At 66.3% G+C, this 19,226-nt stretch overlaps 1 protein-coding gene across 2 annotated transcripts; it reads left to right on the top strand.

Moving 5' to 3' along the window:
- The first annotated feature begins 239 nt into the window (after window positions 1–239).
- On the top strand, window positions 240–17,567 carry GRK2 (G protein-coupled receptor kinase 2). Of its 2 annotated transcripts, none has more exons than XM_037517482.2 (21): window positions 240–590; window positions 9,530–9,606; window positions 11,027–11,100; window positions 11,201–11,302; window positions 11,386–11,460; window positions 11,584–11,645; window positions 12,308–12,359; window positions 12,649–12,740; window positions 13,125–13,224; window positions 13,314–13,392; window positions 13,582–13,712; window positions 13,912–14,006; window positions 14,074–14,181; window positions 14,336–14,402; window positions 14,627–14,727; window positions 15,226–15,292; window positions 15,376–15,471; window positions 15,696–15,858; window positions 16,008–16,144; window positions 16,229–16,342; window positions 16,419–17,567. In XM_037517482.2, exons 1-21 carry the CDS (start codon window positions 478–480, stop codon window positions 16,581–16,583), a joined length of 2,070 nt encoding a protein of 689 aa, XP_037373379.1. In that variant the 5' UTR covers window positions 240–477; the 3' UTR covers window positions 16,584–17,567. The 2 variants fall into 2 exon arrangements, with proteins under 2 accessions (XP_037373379.1, XP_037373380.1); XM_037517483.2 differs by having other exon boundaries at window positions 456–590; window positions 16,232–16,342.
- Window positions 17,568–19,226: the final 1,659 nt, after the last annotated feature.

Raw genomic sequence — 19,226 nt, 5'->3', positions numbered from 1 at the left:
CCGGAGGCCCCGGGCTGGTGCCGGGTCCGGCGGGCCTGGGCCCGCGGGTGGCGGCGCCGCGGGCCGGGCGGGGGTCTCCTCGGGCGCCCCGGCCGGGTCGGGGGGGGGGCGGGGGCCGGGCCCCGCGCGGCCTCCAGGGGGCGCCGCCGCCCGCCCGCCGCCCGGCCCCGGGCGGGCTCGCTGGCGCCGTGCGCGGCAGGCGGGGCCGGAGGCGCGGCGGCTCCGGGCGCGGGCGGGCGGCGGGCCCGACTGCAGTCCCGGCGGGAGCGGAGCGAGCCGCGGCCGGGCCGAGCCGGCGCCATGGGGCGGCGCCGCCTGTGAGCGCGGCGAGCGGAGCCGCGGGCGCCGGGCCAGGCGGGCGGCGGCGCCCCGGGCGGGAGCGGGCGCGGGGCGCGGGGCGCGGGGGGCGCGAGCGCGGCGGGCGCGGAGCGGAGGGCGCGGGGCCGCGCGGCGGGACAGGCCGCCGCCGCCGCCAAGATGGCGGACCTGGAGGCGGTGCTGGCCGACGTGAGCTACCTGATGGCCATGGAGAAGAGCAAGGCCACGCCGGCCGCGCGCGCCAGCAAGAAGATCCTGCTGCCCGAGCCCAGGTGAGGCGCCGGCCCGGCCGGCCCGGCCGACCCCCGCCCCGCCCGGAGCCCCGGGGGCGCCGGCCGCCGGCCCCCCGCCCGCCGCGCGCTCCGCGGCCCCCTCGCCCGCCCGGTCGCCTGGGCGCGGCGGGGACCTCCGGGGCCTCTGGGGGCCGCGGCCGGCGGGCTGGACGTGCCCCGGGCCGGCGCGGTGGCGGGAGCGGCGGGGGCAGGCCCCGTGCGGGCGGGGGGCGCGCGGTCCCCGGCCCGGCCCGGCCCGGCCCAGCCCCGCCCCGCCGCGGGCGCCCGGGGGACCGGCCAGCACCCCGCGCCGCGGGACCGGCCGCCGCCTCCCCGCGGGACAGCCACGCGGGCCTCGGCAGCAAACTTTCGGCTGCCGAGGCTGTGGGCGCCCGAGTGCACAGGAGGGGCGCCCCGAGCGCGGCGCTGGCGTTTGGGGTGCTCCCCGGTTGTCGGGGCCCCGGGCAGCCCCAGGGCCCGGGCAGGTGTGCTTGGGGCCCCGAGGAAGGGAGGGGACGCTGAGGCCCCAGAGGCGAGTCCCTGCCCGGCATCGCACAGGTGGACCCGCCGGGGGAAGCCGCCCCGGCCACCGGCTCGGAGCTTCCGGCTTCAGACCCCAGCGGTGTCGTCCCCCTGGCTGGGTCCCCCTGGCTGGAGCCGGCCGCTGCCCGGAGGCCCTGCGTCACATGGGGAGGCGGGAGAGCTGGCATGGGTGCCCTGCGACCCCGGAGCCCGGGCCTGCTGTCAGCCAGGGCCCCGCCATGTGACTCGGGAAAGTCCCTTCCCGTCCTCGGGGGGCCTTGGTTTTCTCATGTGTGAAACGTGGGTGGCCTGAAAGCAGAGCCGGGACCCCGTGTGCCCCTCATCTCTGAAGCAGGACCCGGGCGCAGGGGCCATGGCGCCTCTGCACCCTCTCCACACCCCGCTTTCTGGGTTTCAGATTGACTGGGTCGCCAGCCCGGGAGAGGAAAGCCAGTTGCAGTGTGGAAGGGCCGTTGGGGCCCTTTTTCTCTGAGACATTTGCCATCAGATTTCTCAAAACAGGAACCGGGCTGACTATCAGCCGGGGCAGTTCAGGGGCGAGCCACAGTTAGAACAAAAATGAGCTCAGAGCTGACAGGAGAAGAGGGAGTCAGCCTCCCGGGCTGCTCAAGGGCTGCCTCGAGACCCTCCTGCAGGTTGGAGTCCCGCGAAGTGTGAGGCGGGGCCTTTTCTGGAACTCTGCATTCGGGGTTTGGGCAATCTCTCCCCAGAGTGCACTGCTGCTGCTGGGCCCCGCCTTGGGCTGGCTCTGCAGGTGTCAGAACCCTGAGGAACAAGATGTTCCTCTTTCTCGGGCCCCTTTGCTGTGCCCAGGAGTGATGGGGGTGATAGGCACGAGGGTAGAAATGCGAATAATTTATTGTTTACTTTGACATCTGTCATCTCGGTTGATCTAAAATTCAATCTGTGAAGTTGGCAAGGCCAGGCCTCCCAGGTAGTAGTTGCTCAAGAAATACCAGGGTGGACTGAGTCACGAGACCAGGGGAGCTGAGTTTAGGGGAACCACTGGAGGCCGAGAGCCAGGTGCCATGGCCTCTCCTGTGGGGTCACTAGCTGGCAGCGGGCCGCGGGGCGTTGCCCGCAACGGGGGCTCTGACCTGCGGGGGCTGAGGCCGTGCGTGTGGGGCCTCCTGGGCCTGAGGACACGCCGCCTGGGCTGCGGCTTCCCCACCCAGCTGGTGGATCCCTCCAGCACTTGACGGCCTCACGCCGCAGCCTCCGTTGCCTGGTGCGTCTTCCCGCTTGCAAAGTGCTTTTGACTCCATTTGAGCCTTTTTCCAGCTGCGGGAGGCGGACACAGCAAGCCGCTTCTCCCCGTTGGTCCTGGAAGTGGCTGAAGCTGGGAGTGGGCGTTGCCTTGCCCACTGAGGCCAGCTGCAGTTTGAACTTGGGCCTCGGGTCTCTGGCTCCCGGCGGCCCCTTCCCTGCGACGCTGCCTTTACTCCACACCCCTCCGCACCGCCACCCTCACCCCATCCATGTTTTGTGGAATATACCAGTGGGGCCGTGGCCTGGGGAGGTGGCCTAGAAGCAGCACCGCAGCCCCCTGCCCTGTCAGCTCAAGGCTGGGCCCCCTCCTCACTGACGGGGCCGAGAACTGGGCTGTCCTGGTCCAGCTGGTACATGGAGGAGGCAGCTCCATGCCAGGGACCCGGCCCACATCACCCACAAGGTCAGGGTCAGGGAGAAAGAACTGGGTTTGTCTGCGCCGAGGTGTGATTTGGAGTTGCCCCCACCTGGGCCGTTCCACCCCGGCAGCCTCCCTGCGGCAAGAACCGGCCTGTGCCTTGACTGGCACTGGCTGGGGAGCGGGAGCCGGCAGGCACAGGGCCACTTGGAGTTGGCACAGGGCCCCCCCTTCTGTCACTCTCCGGAATCCAGGAAATAGACCCGCTTCTTGACCTCCTGGGGAAGGCGGCAGCGCTGTGGCTGCGGACGGGAGGGCAGGCCCTGACCCCGCGGGGCCTCCTCCCTGCCTCTGGCCCTCCTGGCAAGAGCTCTGCCCCGGGGTTGCCTCTTTGGGCTGACCCGCCCCGCACCTCGCACCTTCCGCTCTCAGGGTCCAGGTCCACCCTCTGCCTGCTCGGGCTGCCGTCCCCTTTGCCAGCAGCGGCCCATCCTGTAATTATCGTCGTTTGCTTAATAGACCGCGGAGGCTGCGTGTAATTAATCTCCAGGCTCCTGGCTGAGGAGCCCCGCCTGGCGCTCCCAGGAGACGCCCCTGGCCTCCTGGGGGACAGCGAGCCCCAGCAGCAGATTGTCAGCCGGTGCCTCTTGCAGCCTCCGTTCTTGGCTCCATCCCGGTCCCTCCCCCACCGTGGATTTCCTCCTTCCTGCCCTTCGCCGGCTTCCCTGTCTCCAGACCCGCCGCTCTTCCTCTGCTGCTTCTTCATTCCTATTAACTCTTTGTATCCAGGACTTCCTGCCCGCGATTTGGGGGGGCAGGGGCACTGGGCAGGGCTTTCCTTCCCTGCACTCCCCCGTCACCAGCAGAAGCCTGCTGCTACCAGCCTCTATCCCGCGCGGGGAGCTTTCTGCCTGGCAGCAGGCGCTCCCTCCTGCCCGCACCATTATCTCTTCGCGTCTCTCCCGCTGGGCCTGTGAAGCCCCACTTTCCCCGGGAATGGGTCTCTGGGACGTCTGTTCCCATCTGTTCTCGCCAGAGCGTGGGGTTGCACATTTTTCCCATTAAGTTGCTCGCCGCCCGCCCCGCTCCCTTGGAGAACGGATTTGAAGGGAGCGCGAGGCTGCAGGTGGAATCCTGCAGCGGGATCTGGGCTCGTCAGCCCGCGGAGAAGGGAGAACGTGTCCTACTAAGGCACGATCCAACCCGTAGTAAACTCGCAGTGACGTCAGGTGGAGGCAGCGTGCACCGGCGGCCCCCCGCCGCCCGCTGGGGCGCCCGGGTCTGCTCCCGCCTCCAGCAGATAGCTGGCGCCCCAGCTCCGGAGAGCAGGAGCACAGCTGAGCTGGGCCCAGCCCCCTGCTGCCCTCGTAAGCCCAGGTGGCGCTTCTAAGTGGCTGCAGCCTGTGCGGAAACAGTAACCGTCCCCCCCAGGGGCTGCGGGAGGGCTGCGGGAAGGCGGGGCTGCAGGAGGTTTCTCCGGGGGTTTCTGGTGTGCACGCAGCAGCGGCTCTGTCCTCTGGCTGGGGAAGCCACCGGGCTGGGGTGCAGGGCAGCCGCCTCTGGGAACGGCAGTTGTTCTCACGCAGTGGCGGTTGTGACAAACCCTCCAGAGTGCCACTTCCCAACACCCCTGAAAGGAGCCACTTTTTCATGGGGGCCCTAGGGGGTGGCAGACATTCCAGGGGGGCTCTGTGTGCCAGGTCAGGCGTCATTTTCTCTTCCGCACCGGGGCTCGCTCAGGGGGCGACCTTCTGGGTTGGCCTCCCACCCCGCGTGGCTGGGTGCACGGAGGGTGCTGTCAGCCCCAGGGAGAGTCATGGAGAAATGCTAATAAGCCCAGGGTACTTCCTCCTGCCGCTGCCACCTTGGTGCCAGGTCTGGAAATGCCACAGAGGAGTGTTGCAGCTGCGGCCACAGCCTCCCCTCTGCGGCCTTGTTAACTGCCATCTAGCGCGCCGTGCGGAGCTCACCTGTCCTGGGGCTGCCGGCGTCTCCGTCACACCGGGCACTGGCACCCAGCCTGGCACATCAGCTCCCAGGAAGGCCACTGCCTGCGCCTCTGGCAAAGGGGGGCATTCAGGCCCATTGTGCAGGGTCCTGTGAGACCCCTTCCACCAGCCCTCCCCCAGGCCCTGCCACAGGAGGCCCCAGCCTAGCGAGGAGGCCTGTTCTCAGGGAGATGGGGATATTTTCTTGCCAGTGGCTCTCTGAGGCACTGTGGGCAGCTGCTTGTGCTTTCAGCCTAGATTTCCCCCCAGCAAGACCAGTGCTGCCTTGGATCCCTGAGGTCCCATGATGGAGGGGAGGGCCCCTGTGGTGACCTGCCAAGCCCCTGAGCCAGGCAGAGCCAGAAAGTACCGGAAGTTCTCCCCTTACCCACCTGCGGCACCACTGCCATCCCAGGCCGTGCTCCCTGCTGCTGTTAGGCCGGGTCTGCTCCTCAGAGCAGCTGGGCTGCTCTCTGCCACAGCGGGTGGCCTCCTGCTCAGGGGCCCTCAGTAGTTTGCCAGGCCCCCAGCTGAGCAGCAGGAGTGGGAGTGTGCAGGCTGGTCTGGGGGCAGAGTGGGGCTGCAGTCACTCCTGGCGCAGGGTGGTGCCCATGGGCCCACCCAGCAGGGCTCAGCTGGCCACAGACCCTGCCCTCTGGGACAGAGACCCCCTCAGGACTGTGCAGCTTAGGACCGCATTCGAGGAGGCACAGCTGCCGGAGCCCAGCAGGAGGGCCCTCTGCAGCCCTCCTAGCGAGGCTGGCATCTGGGGACAGCTCCCCGGCTTCCACTCAGCCTTTTTTTTTTTTTTTTTTAAGATTTATTTATTTATTTATACAAGCACTGGGTACAGTCAGAAGCACGGGAGGCTGAGAGAATTCACCAGAGCCAGAGCGGGGAGCAGAGCAGGCAGAAGGACCGAGGTACACTGCTGAGGGGAGCAGCGGGCGGCAGGAGAGGTCTGCACGCCATGTGGGACCCTCCTCCGGGGGCCGGGGAGCAGCCGGGGATCGAACCGGCGCTGCAGAGGCTGCGGGCAGCTTCACAGCCCAGTGCTCAACTGTTGCACCACCAGCGGAGGACCCCACTCAGGCTTCTTAAATGGCCAGCGCGGAGGTGGCAATTCAGCGTTTTGTGGACATCCTCATTTTACAAATGGGGAAGGTGCAGGTTGAAAGTCTGTGGCTTGGCCTCGCTTCCTGGGGGGTAGAGCCAGGTGGAAGCCGGGCCTGGATGTCACTGCACAGCGGGAATGCAGGCAGCTCCGAGGTCCTTCTGTGTAGCCCAGGGCCCCCTGGCTGGGGCAGGTGCAGGCCTTTGGCTCTCGTCCTGGACCAGAGCTGGTCCAGGAGCCACATGCTCCTGCTCAGGGCGATTGACTTGGGGGGCAGGAGTGCCGCCTGGGGCTCTTTGCCGCCCAGACTCTGCCAGTCTCAGGGAGCCGGTGTTGGAGACGCAGGTGACCTGGTCCAGGAGGCCGCCCAGCGAGCAAGTACTTGCCGCCCTGGCGGGGGTGTCCCCTGTGACACGGTTTTTCTGACCTGTCAGCTCCCTCGCCTGCCTGCCCCGTGGGAATAGACAGGAAGCCCCAATGTTGCCATTTTGGGGACCTTCCCTCTGAGAACCCTGCTCCTGTCTGACCGCACCTCGTGTTTGGTTTGGGGGGTGGTTTGTTTTATGTAGAAAATAATGTTTTCTTTTTAAGGAAGAGAGTGAAGGGCCACAGGCTGGGAAGAAGCAGTGGCTGCCCCACCAGGCGGCTACAGGCAGGGCGGGCCTGGCTGCTCCACACCCCCGTGCCGAGTCCACAGCAGAGCAGGAAAGGGAGAAGGCATGGGCCACCAAGTGCCACCCCAGCCCCAGAAGGGGCGTCCCTGGTGGCCCCCAGTCCCAGGAGACAGACCCTTTCCCCAGGGGGGGGCCTTGGCGTGTCCAGCTGCGGCCGCTTTGAGGGCCGAGGCCCACGGTGGGGGCAGTGGTGGCAGCGGCTGCACCCGGGCTCCTGGGTGGGCGTTCTCATGCATCCCCTTTGCTAAGCTGCTGCCAGTCTTGCCAGTTCCCAGGAAGCAAGTTTGGAGCTCTGAGAGCTTCCTGGTACCTATTGCTTATGCCCGTTGTCCACTGTGGTCACCCGATGGGCTGGAGCTGCCGTGCCTGCCCCATGTGCTCACCTGTCTGTACCTCCCCCCGACCACACCTACCATCACCTCCAGGGGGCATTTTGTGTTATTTCCCTTCTTTATTGCTTTTTCTCATCCTCTCCCAGTAGCCCGAAGATGTCCCGAAGCTCAGGAATCTGCTGCAGGTGTGGGGCATGGAGCGCTGAGCCGGGGGTGTGAGGGGCCAGCCTTCCTGGTCCCCTGGCTCACAGGTGGAACGCGGGCACCCGGCCACTGCACCGTGACTCGGCTACCTGGCCATTCTGTTGCACCCAGGCCCCCACACCTGGCCTGTGGAGCAGGGGCCCCAAGCCGTTCCTCACCGAACCAGGGGACTCAGGAGCTCAGTGCAGACACCCCTCACCACCTGGGCCTCTGATCTTTGCAGGCTCGGGCCTGGGCTGTGTCTTTCTTGGTTTCCCAGACTTTCCAAGGCCTTGCTGTGATGAGACCCATGGGCTGGGGTGCATGTCCTTGATGGTGGCCCATGGGCCTGAACTGGGGTGCGGCCCCCAGGATAGCGTGTGGCGGTGTAAGGGCCATATCCAGGTCTCGGCACCCTTGCCAGTTGGGGGGTGCTGGCAGCCTGGCCGGCAGCGGCCCCTCTCCTGACCGGAGTCTCGGGATGGGGGTCACAGAAGGGCTATCCTGGTCACCGGCTCCTTCTTACTATTGGTGGCAGCTTTCCGAGAAGGTCGGGGTATCTGCACCGAGCTCCTGAGGCCCCTGGTTCTGTGAGGAACGGTTTGGGGCCCCTGCTCCACAGGCCGGGTCTCCTGGTCTCCCAGGCAGGGAGGTAGGAGGGGGTCCCGCCTCGGGAGGGTGCCCTGATAGCTCCGTGTCACTGCTGTATCTTGCATGGCCTTTCCTCGGGTGGCTCAAACCTGGGCCTTGGCCTGGGCTTGGATATGTACTGAGGGACAGGGCAGGAGGCCCCAGCCCTGAAGCCCAGGTCCTGGGGCTGCAGCCCGCCCTCCATGACTGCCTCACGCAGACCCCTGGCCCACAGCCTCGAGGCCTTGCAGACTTGGCCTGCCTTCCAGCCGGCTCATAAGCTCTCCTGCCTGTCTCAAGGCCAGAGCCTTCTCCACCCATTTCTTTCCTGGCCCAGGGGCTCCATCCACCCGGGTCACCTCCCATGGGTTTGTCCAACAGTCTGTCCCCTCCCCGCCCTGGCCTGAGCCCCCTCCCCGCCTCAGCCTGCTGCTCATCCTCGCAGGGCCCTTCACACTGGCGCTGGCTTCACACCTTACAGCATCCTGTTTGCACTGCGGAGCCCCGGCGTGGGGGGGGGGGCTGTCCCACCTTCTCTCAGCCTCCCCAAGTACCCAGAACAGGTCTCCCCTCCCTTCTCGCGCTGACCGTGTCCTCCTGGGGCTTTGTCAGGCTGTCTGGGTCACAGACCTGTGCCCTAGAAGGTCCTGCCAGGAGGGCATGATCTTCCAGTAGGAGGTTCACAGGGAATGGCCAGGCTCCAAGCTGGGCTCCAGGACAGAGGCGGGGGCACACACAGCCCCACCCGACCTTCTCCTCGCCAGCTGTGGTCTCCCCACAGCCTCCTGGTGACCTCAGTTCCTGCAGGTGTGTGAGCCTTTCATGGGCTCAGATGTGACTGCCCAGCATGGCCCTCAATTGGGCAGCTCAGAACATCCCTCAGGAGTCCAGATGTGACTGCAGCTGGCTGCCAGAGGGCTAGGCCAGCAGGGTGGACTGAAGGGGCCCAGGAGCAGGGATGCGGGGACAGCAGGTGCTCTGAGGCCTGGGTGGAACATGGTGCTGCTCCAGGCGGTGTCCAGTGGGTGGCTGAGCTAATGGGGAGCTGGGGTCTGGCCTGAGGTTGCAAGGCCCAGCCCCTGCCCCTGCGACCCTCCAAGTAACCCAGGGTCAGGGCATATGTCAGTCAGGACTAGGGACACGGGGGGTGGAGGCTTCTTTTATTTACTGTTTCTTGAAGTGGAGATACAGTTCCCATGCTCAGATCACCCTTAACATGTGCAGCCGTTGGTTTCAGAACATTCTCTGTATTGTGCAACCTTCATTCTAATTCCAGAATAATCCTACCATCCCCAAAAGAAACCCCAGTCCACTGGCAGTCGTGCCCTGCCCCCTCCCCCTGGTACCCGCGTCTGCTGTTTAGATTGGCCTCTTCTGGAAGTTTGACGGGATGGGCGCCGGCACCGCGGCCTCTGACTGGCTTGACTCCCCTGCCGGCCGCGAGCCAGGCCAACCGTACTGTGGCCTACCCGTGTGGCCAGGCCTGGTGCCTTTCCAAGGCAGGCTGGGGGGTCCCGCAGGCAGGATGGTCACAGGTTGGCTATCCATCATCCGCTGGTGGTGGAGGCCTGGCTTTTGGGGTTTGGCCAGGTTCCCAAAGCCACACGAAGCAGTGCTGGGACCCCACTTCTGAGCAGCCACCTGCTGGCCCCTCCCTGCTGAGCACAGAACCACGCTGGGCAGGCTCAGTCCCCAGCCCCCGTGGGTGGCAGCCACCACAGTGCCCCCCACTCCTGATTCCAGAGAGGAGCCACCTTCCAGGAGGGCTGGGCCAGAGAGGGGCCGAGTCCTGAGGGAGCCCTGGGGGTCCCGGGAGCTGGGGGTCACCGAGGCACCTCTGTCATTCAGCATCCGCAGTGTCATGCAGAAGTACCTGGAGGACCGGGGCGAGGTGACCTTTGAGAAGATCTTCTCCCAGAAGCTGGGTAAGTGTGGTGGGGGAGGACCCAGCCTCCCTTCTGCCCTGCCCCTGCCTCAGGGGCCAGGCTGGCCCTCCACTCCCCCCAGGTCGGAGGTCGGCCTCCCATCCACCCCAGTCCCATCCACTCCAGGCGGGACAAGCAGCCCCTGGCCCGGGCAGCAGGGCTGTGACCCAGTGTGGGCCCAGGGAGCCTGCAGAGGGGGTGGGGGCCCAGCGCCTTCCAGGGCCACAGGGGAAGTTCCTCCTTTGGGTTTTTTGTTTTTGAGAGTTGCAGCTTCCCCTTGGCGCAGGCAGCTGCCGGCAGCGGTGGTGGAACTGACAGGAAGGGGCGGGGCCCTTCCTGTGGCGCCCGCTGTGGTTGCACCCGCCCCCACGGCCTCTTTGTGAGGGACCTGCCTCCTCCTCCTGTCCGCTCGTGGAAGGCCCTGGGCCCGCCGTCTGGACCGGGCCGCCAGCAGGGTGGAGGCAGGCTCCAGTGACACCAGGCTCCGATTAGGCCTCTGGAGAACTGGGTCTCACTCTGAGAGGGGAGGGGCCTGGCGGGCTCTGGCCAGAGCATCGGGAAGCAGGCATTTCGGGTCCCCTGCCTGTGCCATGTGACCCTGGGCACATTGCCGCCCCTCTCTCAGCCTGCTGGTGTCCTCGGCTGGGGACTCGGGCTCAGGAGCCCCGCTGCCCGGGACTGCGGGAGGCCTAGTGAGGTGGTGTCTGAGAGCTGTGAGCTCTGGCAGAGCTGCCCAGAAAGTGAGGGCAGCGTGGGAGGCCACCCAGCAAGAGCCCAGTCACCCATGTTAAGCCAGAGGCCCGAGGAGGAAGCAGGGCTGCCCTTCCTCCTGCTTTGCCCTGCCTCTGGCCTCTACTTCCTGGGGTCTTCTGTGAGCCCTCCCCCGGGGCTGTTCTTCCCAGAACCCATAGCAGGGTAGAGGGGACCTGAGTTCTCATGTCTGCCTGTCTGACAGGCCTCTCCAAGCCTCAGTTTCCCCAACTGGACCCACTCGCCCAGGCTGCCCAGTCTCATCATCAGCCAGATGATGGAGTGGTGCAAGGTCCAGGCAGAGGGACTTACCTGGTCCTCTCTCAGGGCTGCCCTGCTGCTCCGGGCTACAGCTCCGACTGCCCGCTGGACCTCCCTCCCTTGCGCAGACCACCAAGTGGGGGTGTCGCCCTCACAGAGGTGGTGCAGTACTGGGCCGCAGTGTGTGGGTCTAGGCCCCAGCCAGGCCTGCCCCTGCCTCGCCACCACCTGTCACTTTCCAGCCACCAACCAAGGAAACAGGTTCTGGGAGGGGGAGAAACATGGGCACCCCGACCCCAAAGCTTAGTCCTCGGTTGGCAGCCCGTGGAGGCCCCCTTGCTGGGCCCTGTCTGGGACCAACCCCCACCACCCGCCGTGATAGGAAGACTGAGGGGCTCACTGCTTTCAGGGTACATGCTTTTCCGCGACTTCTGCCTGAAGCACCTGGAGGAGGCCAGGCCGTTGGTGGAGTTCTATGAGGAGGTGAGGCGGGCGCTCTGCAGAGGGGAGGGGCTTGGGGGCCCTGCTGACCCAAGACGCCTGGCCGTGGTGCCACATGTCGCCTGTGGGGTCGTGGCTCTAGATCAAGAAATACGAGAAGCTCGAGACTGAGGAGGAGCGCCTGACCCGCAGCCGGGAGATCTTCGACACCTACATCATGAAGGAGTTGCTGGCCTGCTCGCACGTGAGTGCCCGCGCTGGCCCCCCGGGCGCTCTGCGCTGGGCTGGGGCAGGGACGCCAGGTCACGCTGCCTCTGTCTTCCCCAGCCCTTCTCGAAAAGCGCCACTGAGCACGTTCAGGGCCACCTGGTGAAGAAGCAGGTGCCTCCGGATCTCTTCCAGGTGCGTGCTTGGCCTGCTCCCGCGGCCTCCCAGCCCGGCCGGGGTCCCCTCGGGCGGCCCAGCTCAGGGGCCTGTCGGCTCCCACTCGGGGCTCGGTCACCAACCTCCAGCTTCTTCCCTTAGCCATACATTGAAGAGATTTGTCAGAACCTCCGAGGGGATGTGTTCCAGAAATTCATCGAGAGGTGAGGCGGGCGCAGGCGGGAGAGGAAGGGGAAGAGGCTGCTCTGGGAAGTGGTGTAGATGCTGCGGGGGCCGGAAGCCAGAAGCCCCGGGCAGGGGTGCTGCGAGGTCAGACGGCTCCCATCCTCACCTCCTCCACCTCTGCCTGCCCTACCAGGCATCTCAAAGCCCATCGGCCACCTGGCATCGTTCCTCCCAGCACCTGGCTGGGCCCGCCTGGGCTGAGACCACAGGGTGGGGCCAGGCATGAGAGGGCACACGGCCCCAGGGCCCTCACGGCCAGGCCTCGTCTGGTGGGTGGGATTTGTAGGTAAGGAACAGCTGCCCAAGGGTCCCGGCTGCCCAACCATGGAGTGGGTACCGTGTCCCCAGAGGCGTGCGAGCAGGCAGCAGTATCAAGGTCACAGGCGCCAGCAGCTGGGGGCACACTGGGCCCCTCTCCAAGCCTGTACAGTCCCTGCAAGAACTCAGAGACAGGCGGCTTGGCCCTGTGTGGGCCCCAGGTGGTTCCAAGGTGGCCAGCCTGGGCCACTGCTCTTCCTGGGCCGCCCAGAGGATGCTGAGGCTCGGGGCCCCTGAAGACGGTGGTGCAGTGGGACGGGCTCCATCAGCGTCATTCCCCACTTTGTGAGGCTCGTCTGAGCCCCCGCTTCTTCTCTTGCAGTGATAAATTCACACGCTTTTGCCAGTGGAAGAACGTGGAGCTCAACATCCATGTGAGTGGGCTGGGTGGGCGTGGGGGGGGGCCGCGGCTGCGGCCATATACCTGGGGGACTGGGCATATGGCCTGGTAGGGCGGGAAGGAGGTCTGCCCTTCAGCCCCAGGGTGGTGGCCGTGGGGTTGGTGCCAGGATCTCAGCGGGACAACTCAAGGCAGAGAAGCAATGGTGAAGGCAGCCTGGGTCCGGGGCCTCCACATGGACCAGCCCTGGCTGCCCAGGCACCTCTGCCCGGGGACCAAGCCCAGGCCACCGTCCCCAACTCCGACTCTTGCCGCCCCTGCAGCTGACCATGAACGACTTCAGCGTGCACCGCATCATCGGGCGAGGGGGCTTTGGTGAGGTGTATGGGTGCCGGAAGGCCGACACAGGCAAGATGTAAGCCCTGGCATCTGGTGGGATGCTGCGGGGCGGGAGAGCCCCTGGGGCCTGAAACAGCGGTGGGGGATCCATGCCCTGGGCAGGGGACCCTGGGAGCCGAGGGCAGGGGCGAGCCCTGACTGGCAGGCCTCGGCAGAGGGCCAGTGCTGTTCTCTCCACACCACCTGCCCCCGCCTTCCTGTCTCTGTGCGGTCACCCGCCGACGAAGGCAGGCCCACGGAGCCCCTGGCCCACCAGCACGCCCTCCTGCCTTCTGTCTGTCTCTGATGAGGACCACATGCTGTCCTGGGGTCTGGTCCATTCCTGAGGACTACCCCTCCCTCTCCCTGCACTGCGAGGCTCTGTGTGGGGGTGTGCCCACTGACCAGCTCCCGCCCCCAGGTACGCCATGAAGTGCCTGGACAAGAAGCGCATCAAGATGAAGCAGGGGGAGACCCTGGCCCTGAACGAGCGCATCATGCTGTCCCTCGTCAGCACAGGGGTGAGCTGCAGCCAGGGCGGGCGGAGTAGGATTCGTCCCGGAACCTGGGCACCCACCATTGACCTGCCTGCCCATCCTTTCCCTCCCAGGACTGCCCCTTCATCGTCTGCATGTCCTATGCATTCCACACGCCAGACAAGCTCAGCTTCATCCTGGATCTCATGAACGGTGAGTTGATTGTCTGCTGGCTCCTGTCTCTGGGGCTGGGGTGGAGCCTGTGGGGCTGGGGCGGAGCTTGTAGGGGCTGGGGGCGGAGCCTGGGGGGCTGGGGGCAGAGCCTGGGGGGCGGAGCCTGGGGGGGCTGGGGGGCGGAGCCCATCTCTGAGGCCAGCGCCCTGACTTGGGCTGCCTCCCCAGGCGGGGACCTGCACTACCACCTTTCCCAGCACGGGGTCTTCTCCGAGGCGGACATGCGCTTCTATGCCGCGGAGATCATCCTGGGCCTGGAGCACATGCACAACCGCTTCGTTGTCTACCGGGACCTGAAGGTGAAGCCCCCCTCCTGCTGCCTGCCGAGGGGCCCTCCCTCCCACTGAGCCATTTCTGGACTCCGGTTGTGTCTGGGGGGAGAAGGACCCCCCCAGGGCCTGTCCTGGACACCATCATCCTCTAGAGGAAAGTGGGGTCCAGCTGTCACCTGGCCTGGCCAGACTGAGCCCCCGGTGGCTCACTGGGCTTCCTCCGCAGCCGGCCAACATCCTCCTGGACGAGCACGGCCATGTGCGCATCTCAGACCTGGGCCTGGCCTGCGACTTCTCCAAGAAGAAGCCCCACGCCAGCGTGTGAGTGCCCGGCCCCACCCTCCCTTCCCGTGCCCTCCGCCAAGTGCTCACGGCCTCTCTTCCACAGGGGCACCCACGGGTACATGGCCCCCGAGGTCCTGCAGAAGGGCGTGGCCTATGACAGCAGCGCCGACTGGTTCTCGCTGGGCTGCATGCTCTTCAAGTTGCTGCGGGGGTGAGTGGGCCGTTCCCTGCCCCCCGCGAGGAGCTGGGCGGGAGGAGGCCACGCCTGGGCTTCAGGCGGCACCATCTTGACTCTGGACAAGCATGGGTTGTGCGCTGCCACTTTTCCTCTTCCTCTGACCTTGAACTTTGGCCTCTTTGTCCAGGCACAGCCCCTTCCGGCAGCACAAGACCAAAGACAAGCATGAGATCGACCGCATGACGCTGACAATGGTGAGGATGCTGGGGCTGGGGTGGGATGGGGGCGCAGTGGGGGTTGAGGTCAGGGCTCTTGGTTCTCCATAGAGATCTCGTGTGACCCTGCCCTACTCTGACCTCCTGCCCCATAGGCTCCTCCCCACCCCGCCCCCAAAGTGGTCAGAGCCAACATGACTGCGGGGGGCCATCAGGAAGGGGGCCCTGTCTCTCCCTCCATCAACGTCTGGTCCTCCCTGTAGGCTGTGGAGCTGCCTGACTCCTTCTCCCCCGAGCTCCGCTCTTTGCTGGAGGGGCTTCTGCAGAGGGATGTGAACCGGAGACTGGGCTGCCGGGGCCAAGGGTGAGTGTCCAGATCCAGGTCCCGCCTCCCAGCCGGGCCTGGGTGCTCAGGCGAGCGTCGGGTCATCCTCCAGTACCTGGCCGCCTCCGGGGCGCCCTTGAGACCAGGGGCTGTGTCTCGTCAAGAGCCCCCTGTCCCATCCAGTGTTCTCCAGCTGGGGGGCTGTTTGGGGGTGCGGCTGCCGAGGGGCCTTGGGCCAAAGGTGGTGATGTCAGAGAAGGACGATGACGGCAGCTTCTGATGTTTATTAAAGGTCCAGCGGGTGCTGGGCGTGAGGCCGCAGGATTCACAGCTAGCAGAGCCCCGGTGGCACTGGGCCGTTGTGGGACTGCTGCTCCCCGTTCAGAGATGAGGAAACAGGCCCGGGTTTAAGGAACTTGCCCAAGGTCACAGAGCCAGAGAGTGGCTGAGCCAAGAGTTCGCCTTGGGCCACCTGCCCCCGGGCCTGGCCCCAGCTGGCTGGGTGCTGTGAGCCCCAGTGACCCGCTCTCCCCACAGGGCTCAGGAGGTGAAGGAGAGCCCCTTCTTCCGCTCCCTGGACTGGCAGATGGTTTTCTTGCAGAAGGTAAAAGCTGGGGTCAGGGCTGGGGGTGAGGGTGTGGCCTGTAGGCGGCCCCGTGCTGATGCCCAGTCCCCACTCTGCTGCAGTACCCTCCCCCGCTCATCCCCCCACGAGGGGAGGTGAATGCGGCCGACGCCTTCGACATCGGCTCCTTTGATGAGGAGGACACCAAAGGAATCAAGGTACTGGACCCGCCTGGCCTCTTGCACCAGAGCCCCGAGCTCTGCCCTGCGGCCTCCTCAGCCTCCGGGACCACCCCCAGCCCTGTGCGCCAGCCTGTTGGGCCTTAGGCGGCTCCTCTGTACCCCCAGGAGGTGGGGGGTGGGCCTGCCCTGCCCTGCCCCGGGCCTCCTCTGGCTGGGCCTGCCCGGGGCTGATGGACATCGCTGCCCCGTCCACTCGGCAGTTACTGGACAGTGACCAGGAGCTCTACCGCAACTTCCCCCTCACCATCTCGGAGCGGTGGCAGCAGGAGGTGGCCGAGACCGTGTTCGACGCCATCAACACCGAGACGGACCGGCTAGAGACGCGAAAGAAAACCAAAAATAAGCAGCTGGGCCACGAGGAAGGTGAGGCGTCCGGGCTGCGGGGCAGGTGCCGCCTGCTTTAGAGACGAGAAACGGGGGTTTCAGGACCCCGCCCCAGATGACGGTGCGGAGCCCGGACCCCAGCTTGGGGGGCGGCGGGCGCTAAGCCCCCCTCCGCTCTCTCGCCGCAGACTATGCCCTGGGCAAGGACTGCATCATGCACGGCTACATGTCCAAGATGGGCAACCCCTTCCTGACGCAGTGGCAGCGGCGCTACTTCTACCTGTTCCCCAACCGGCTGGAGTGGCGGGGCGAGGGCGAGGCCCCGGTAAGGAGTGTTGCTGGGGCCAGGCGTGGGGGCCGGGCAGCCGCCCTCCCGTGGCTCACGGCCCCCCTCCCCTCCCGCCCGCAGCAGAGCCTGCTGACCATGGAGGAGATCCAGTCAGTGGAGGAGACGCAGATCAAGGAGCGCAAGTGCCTCCTGCTCAAGATCCGCGGCGGGAAGCAGTTCGTCCTGCAGTGCGACGTGAGTTGGGGCGGGGGCCCGCTGGTCGGGGTGGGCTGGCCACAGCGGCCGACTGACCGCCCCGGGGCGTGCGCAGAGCGACCCCGAGCTGGTGCAGTGGAAGAAGGAGCTGCGCGACGCCTACCGGGAGGCCCAGCAGCTGGTGCAGAGGGTGCCCAAGATGAAGAACAAGCCCCGCTCGCCCGTGGTGGAACTGAGCAAGGTGCCGCTGATCCAGCGAGGCAGTGCCAACGGCCTCTGACCCCGCCCGCCGCCGCCCACCGCCGCCTTTTATAAACCTCTAATTTATTTTGTCGGATTTTTATTATTTGTTTTCCCGCCAAGCGGAAAAAGTTTTATTTTGTAATTATTGTGATCTCCTGTGGCCCCAGCCTGGCCCAGCCCCAAGGGAGGGGTCCGCTTGCCTTGGCTCCCGCTGCCGCCCCCCCAGCCACCACCCAGCACCCTCAGCCCCGACCCCGGGAGCCGGCCGCTCCCAGCGTCTTCCTGTGGAGGAGCAGCAGCCCCGGCCGCCCTCCGCCCCGCCCGGGGGATGCTGCCCCAGCTGTGCCACCTCAGGCTGCGTGGGCGGCGTCCCTGCCCACGGCGCCGCCGGCCACCAGCGTCCCCTGCCCCAGGGGAGGCCGCAGCCCAGGGAGACCACTTGAATTTCCCCACCGCGGCCCACCTGCCACAGGGACCAGCCCTGCACTGTCCCGCCCCCGCCAGTGGGGTGGAGGGAGCCGCTGTCTCCCGGGTCACTGGCCATCTCCCTTCCCACCTGCCCTGACGCCACGGGCTCCACAGGGAAGGCGGCTCAGTGGCGGGTGCTGCTGCCCTCGCTGTCGCCCCTCCTCCCAGTACCGGGTTCAGGGCCCACGGAGAGGAGACGGGGGACGCCACACTGGCCTCCCGGGTCTGAGGTCCCCAGGCCTCCCCGGGGGGTGAGGCCTCCTCTGCCCTGGGCCACAGGACCCGCCCCAGGCCAGCCAGTGTGTCCGGCTGCCCCACAGCCCACGCCCTGTGGCGCCCCTGCCCGCAGGGCGCCGCCCCACCCGCGCATGCCCCTCGTGCCAGTCGCTGCGTGTGTGGTGTCCGCCCTCTCCCGGCCGGTGGGCGAGCCCTCCCTCCCCTCCACTCACCTCGGGGCGTTACTTTGCCGATATCTGAATGTGATTTTACAGAGTGGAAAATGAGATTGCATTTTTATAAAAAATGGTGCCTGACTCCTTCGCGTGCCACTCTTTTCTGCCTGGTGACGCTTCGCAGCCTCCACTGGGCGGCCACCGTAGGGCGAGGGTCTGGGTGGCACCAGGCCCCCCGTACCCCAGGGCAGTCATCCGGGAATGGCGGGTCAGGGGTCTCCCACCCACTCACACACTCAGAAGCTTTGTCTGGCCCCCAGGAGAGAGGAGTGTTCGGTGCCCACCCTCCTGGGAAGCCAGTGCGGGTCCTGCAATTCAGTGGCTGGTGTTGCCGGCTCGCCAGGCCCTGTGTGCCCTCATGACAGCCGGACGCCGCCCTGCACTGTGGGCCCTGGGCCCTCTCCGGCTTTGGCCTTCCCTTTGGCCCCGCTGTGCAGCCCCACTAGGGGACCGGAAGCTGTGGGACCCTTAGCACCAGGCCCCTGGTGTACCCAGAGGCTTCTGGTTTACTTCTCTCCCCCATGTCCCCACCCATAGGCCCTGCAGCGATGCCCACTCCCTGTGGGGCTCTGCTGGGCAAAGCTGAGGGGCTTGCAGCCCCACCAGCATGGCAGGTGAGCCAGGAAGGCTGTGGTAATGGGATGTCCTGGGGAGACCACAGAGCCTTGGAGGAAATGAACTTTGGACCTCTGGCATGGGGTGGGGAGGCCGGGCTGGGCCAGGTAGGCAAGCAGGGCACAGGCTGGGACCCCAGACACCAGAGAACCTGGCCGGCAGCCTGTCAGGACAAAGCTGGGAATGGACATAGAGCCCCTGAAGGCTCGGGACCAGGCCGGGAGGCGAGGGCTACCGTAGAACCAGCCTCTGACGATGGGTTGCAGGACTAACGTGTGGAGGGAGGTGGACAGGAGGCAGGGGACAAGTTTGGGGCCACTGCTTCTACCCTGGGAGAACAGCCCTAGCGATGGTGGTGGGAGAAGAAAGGAAAAGTCCCAATGATGGTGTCCCCTCAGGTGACGCGCGCCAGGGAGCGGAGCTGGCCGAGGGGAAGGGAGCCGACGCGGCCGGCTCTGCAGAGGCCGTTCTCTGTGACAGAACAGCTGCCGGAGATGACCCAGAGGGAGCTGAAACAGGGTCAGGCTTTCACTCCAAGAGGCCCTTTAGAGGCCCTTTTTTCTCCAAGAGAAAAACGGGCTGCGGAGACAATGGAAGTAGGAATGAAGGGCCAGGGGCAGGAATCGGGACAGGCTGGCCCGGGAGAGTCTTGGGATGTGCGGCGAAGGCGGCGAAGGGGGCTGGTGGAGGCTGGAGGGGGCGCAGCCGTGGGGCGGGGTGTGCTTGAGTTCCGGGCATTCAGAGGCCTTTGAGTTGCTGTAGATCTGAGGGCGTGACAATGACCTGGTGCCACCCACCATAGCATGGGGGAGCAGAGTGACCCCAGATAGCACAGGAGCCACTGCCTACACTGACAGCACCGGGTAAGAGTGGCAACCAGGGCCTCCCAGCCAGAGGCAGATCAAACTCATTTTCCAAGCAGCACAGCGGGCCCAGCCGGCCGCCTCTGCGCCTAGCGGTTGCCTCACACCAAAACACCAGGACTGAGCCCGGGTTCCAGTTGGGGTGACAACGGCAGAGCTCAGCCCACTGAGGCCTGCACCGGTTCCGGTTCCGGTGTGGGTGGGGGCCCGGCCCTGACTTCCAGGCTCCTTCCTCAGCCGATCCTGACACTAAGAGCAGCCTCTGCAGTGAAGCCCCAGTGG

The sequence above is a fragment of the Talpa occidentalis genome, unplaced genomic scaffold (assembly GCF_014898055.3).
Source record: "Talpa occidentalis isolate TD23 unplaced genomic scaffold, MPIMG_talOcc4v2.1 talOcc4.17, whole genome shotgun sequence".
Classification (NCBI taxonomy): Eukaryota; Metazoa; Chordata; class Mammalia; order Eulipotyphla; family Talpidae; genus Talpa; species Talpa occidentalis.
The sequence above is the reverse complement of the archived record's forward strand: the minus strand, read 5'-3'. Positions and strand labels throughout refer to the sequence as shown.

Coding starts and splice junctions, on each gene's coding strand:
- GRK2 (XM_037517482.2), top strand. CDS start 478: ATGGCGGACCTGGAGGCGGTGCTGGCCGACGTGAGCTACCTGATGGCC. Junction 14,403..14,626: donor ACCGCATGACGCTGACAATG/GTGAGGATGCTG, acceptor TCCTCCCTGTAG/GCTGTGGAGCTGCCTGACTC. Junction 16,343..16,418: donor AGTTCGTCCTGCAGTGCGAC/GTGAGTTGGGGC, acceptor GGGCGTGCGCAG/AGCGACCCCGAGCTGGTGCA.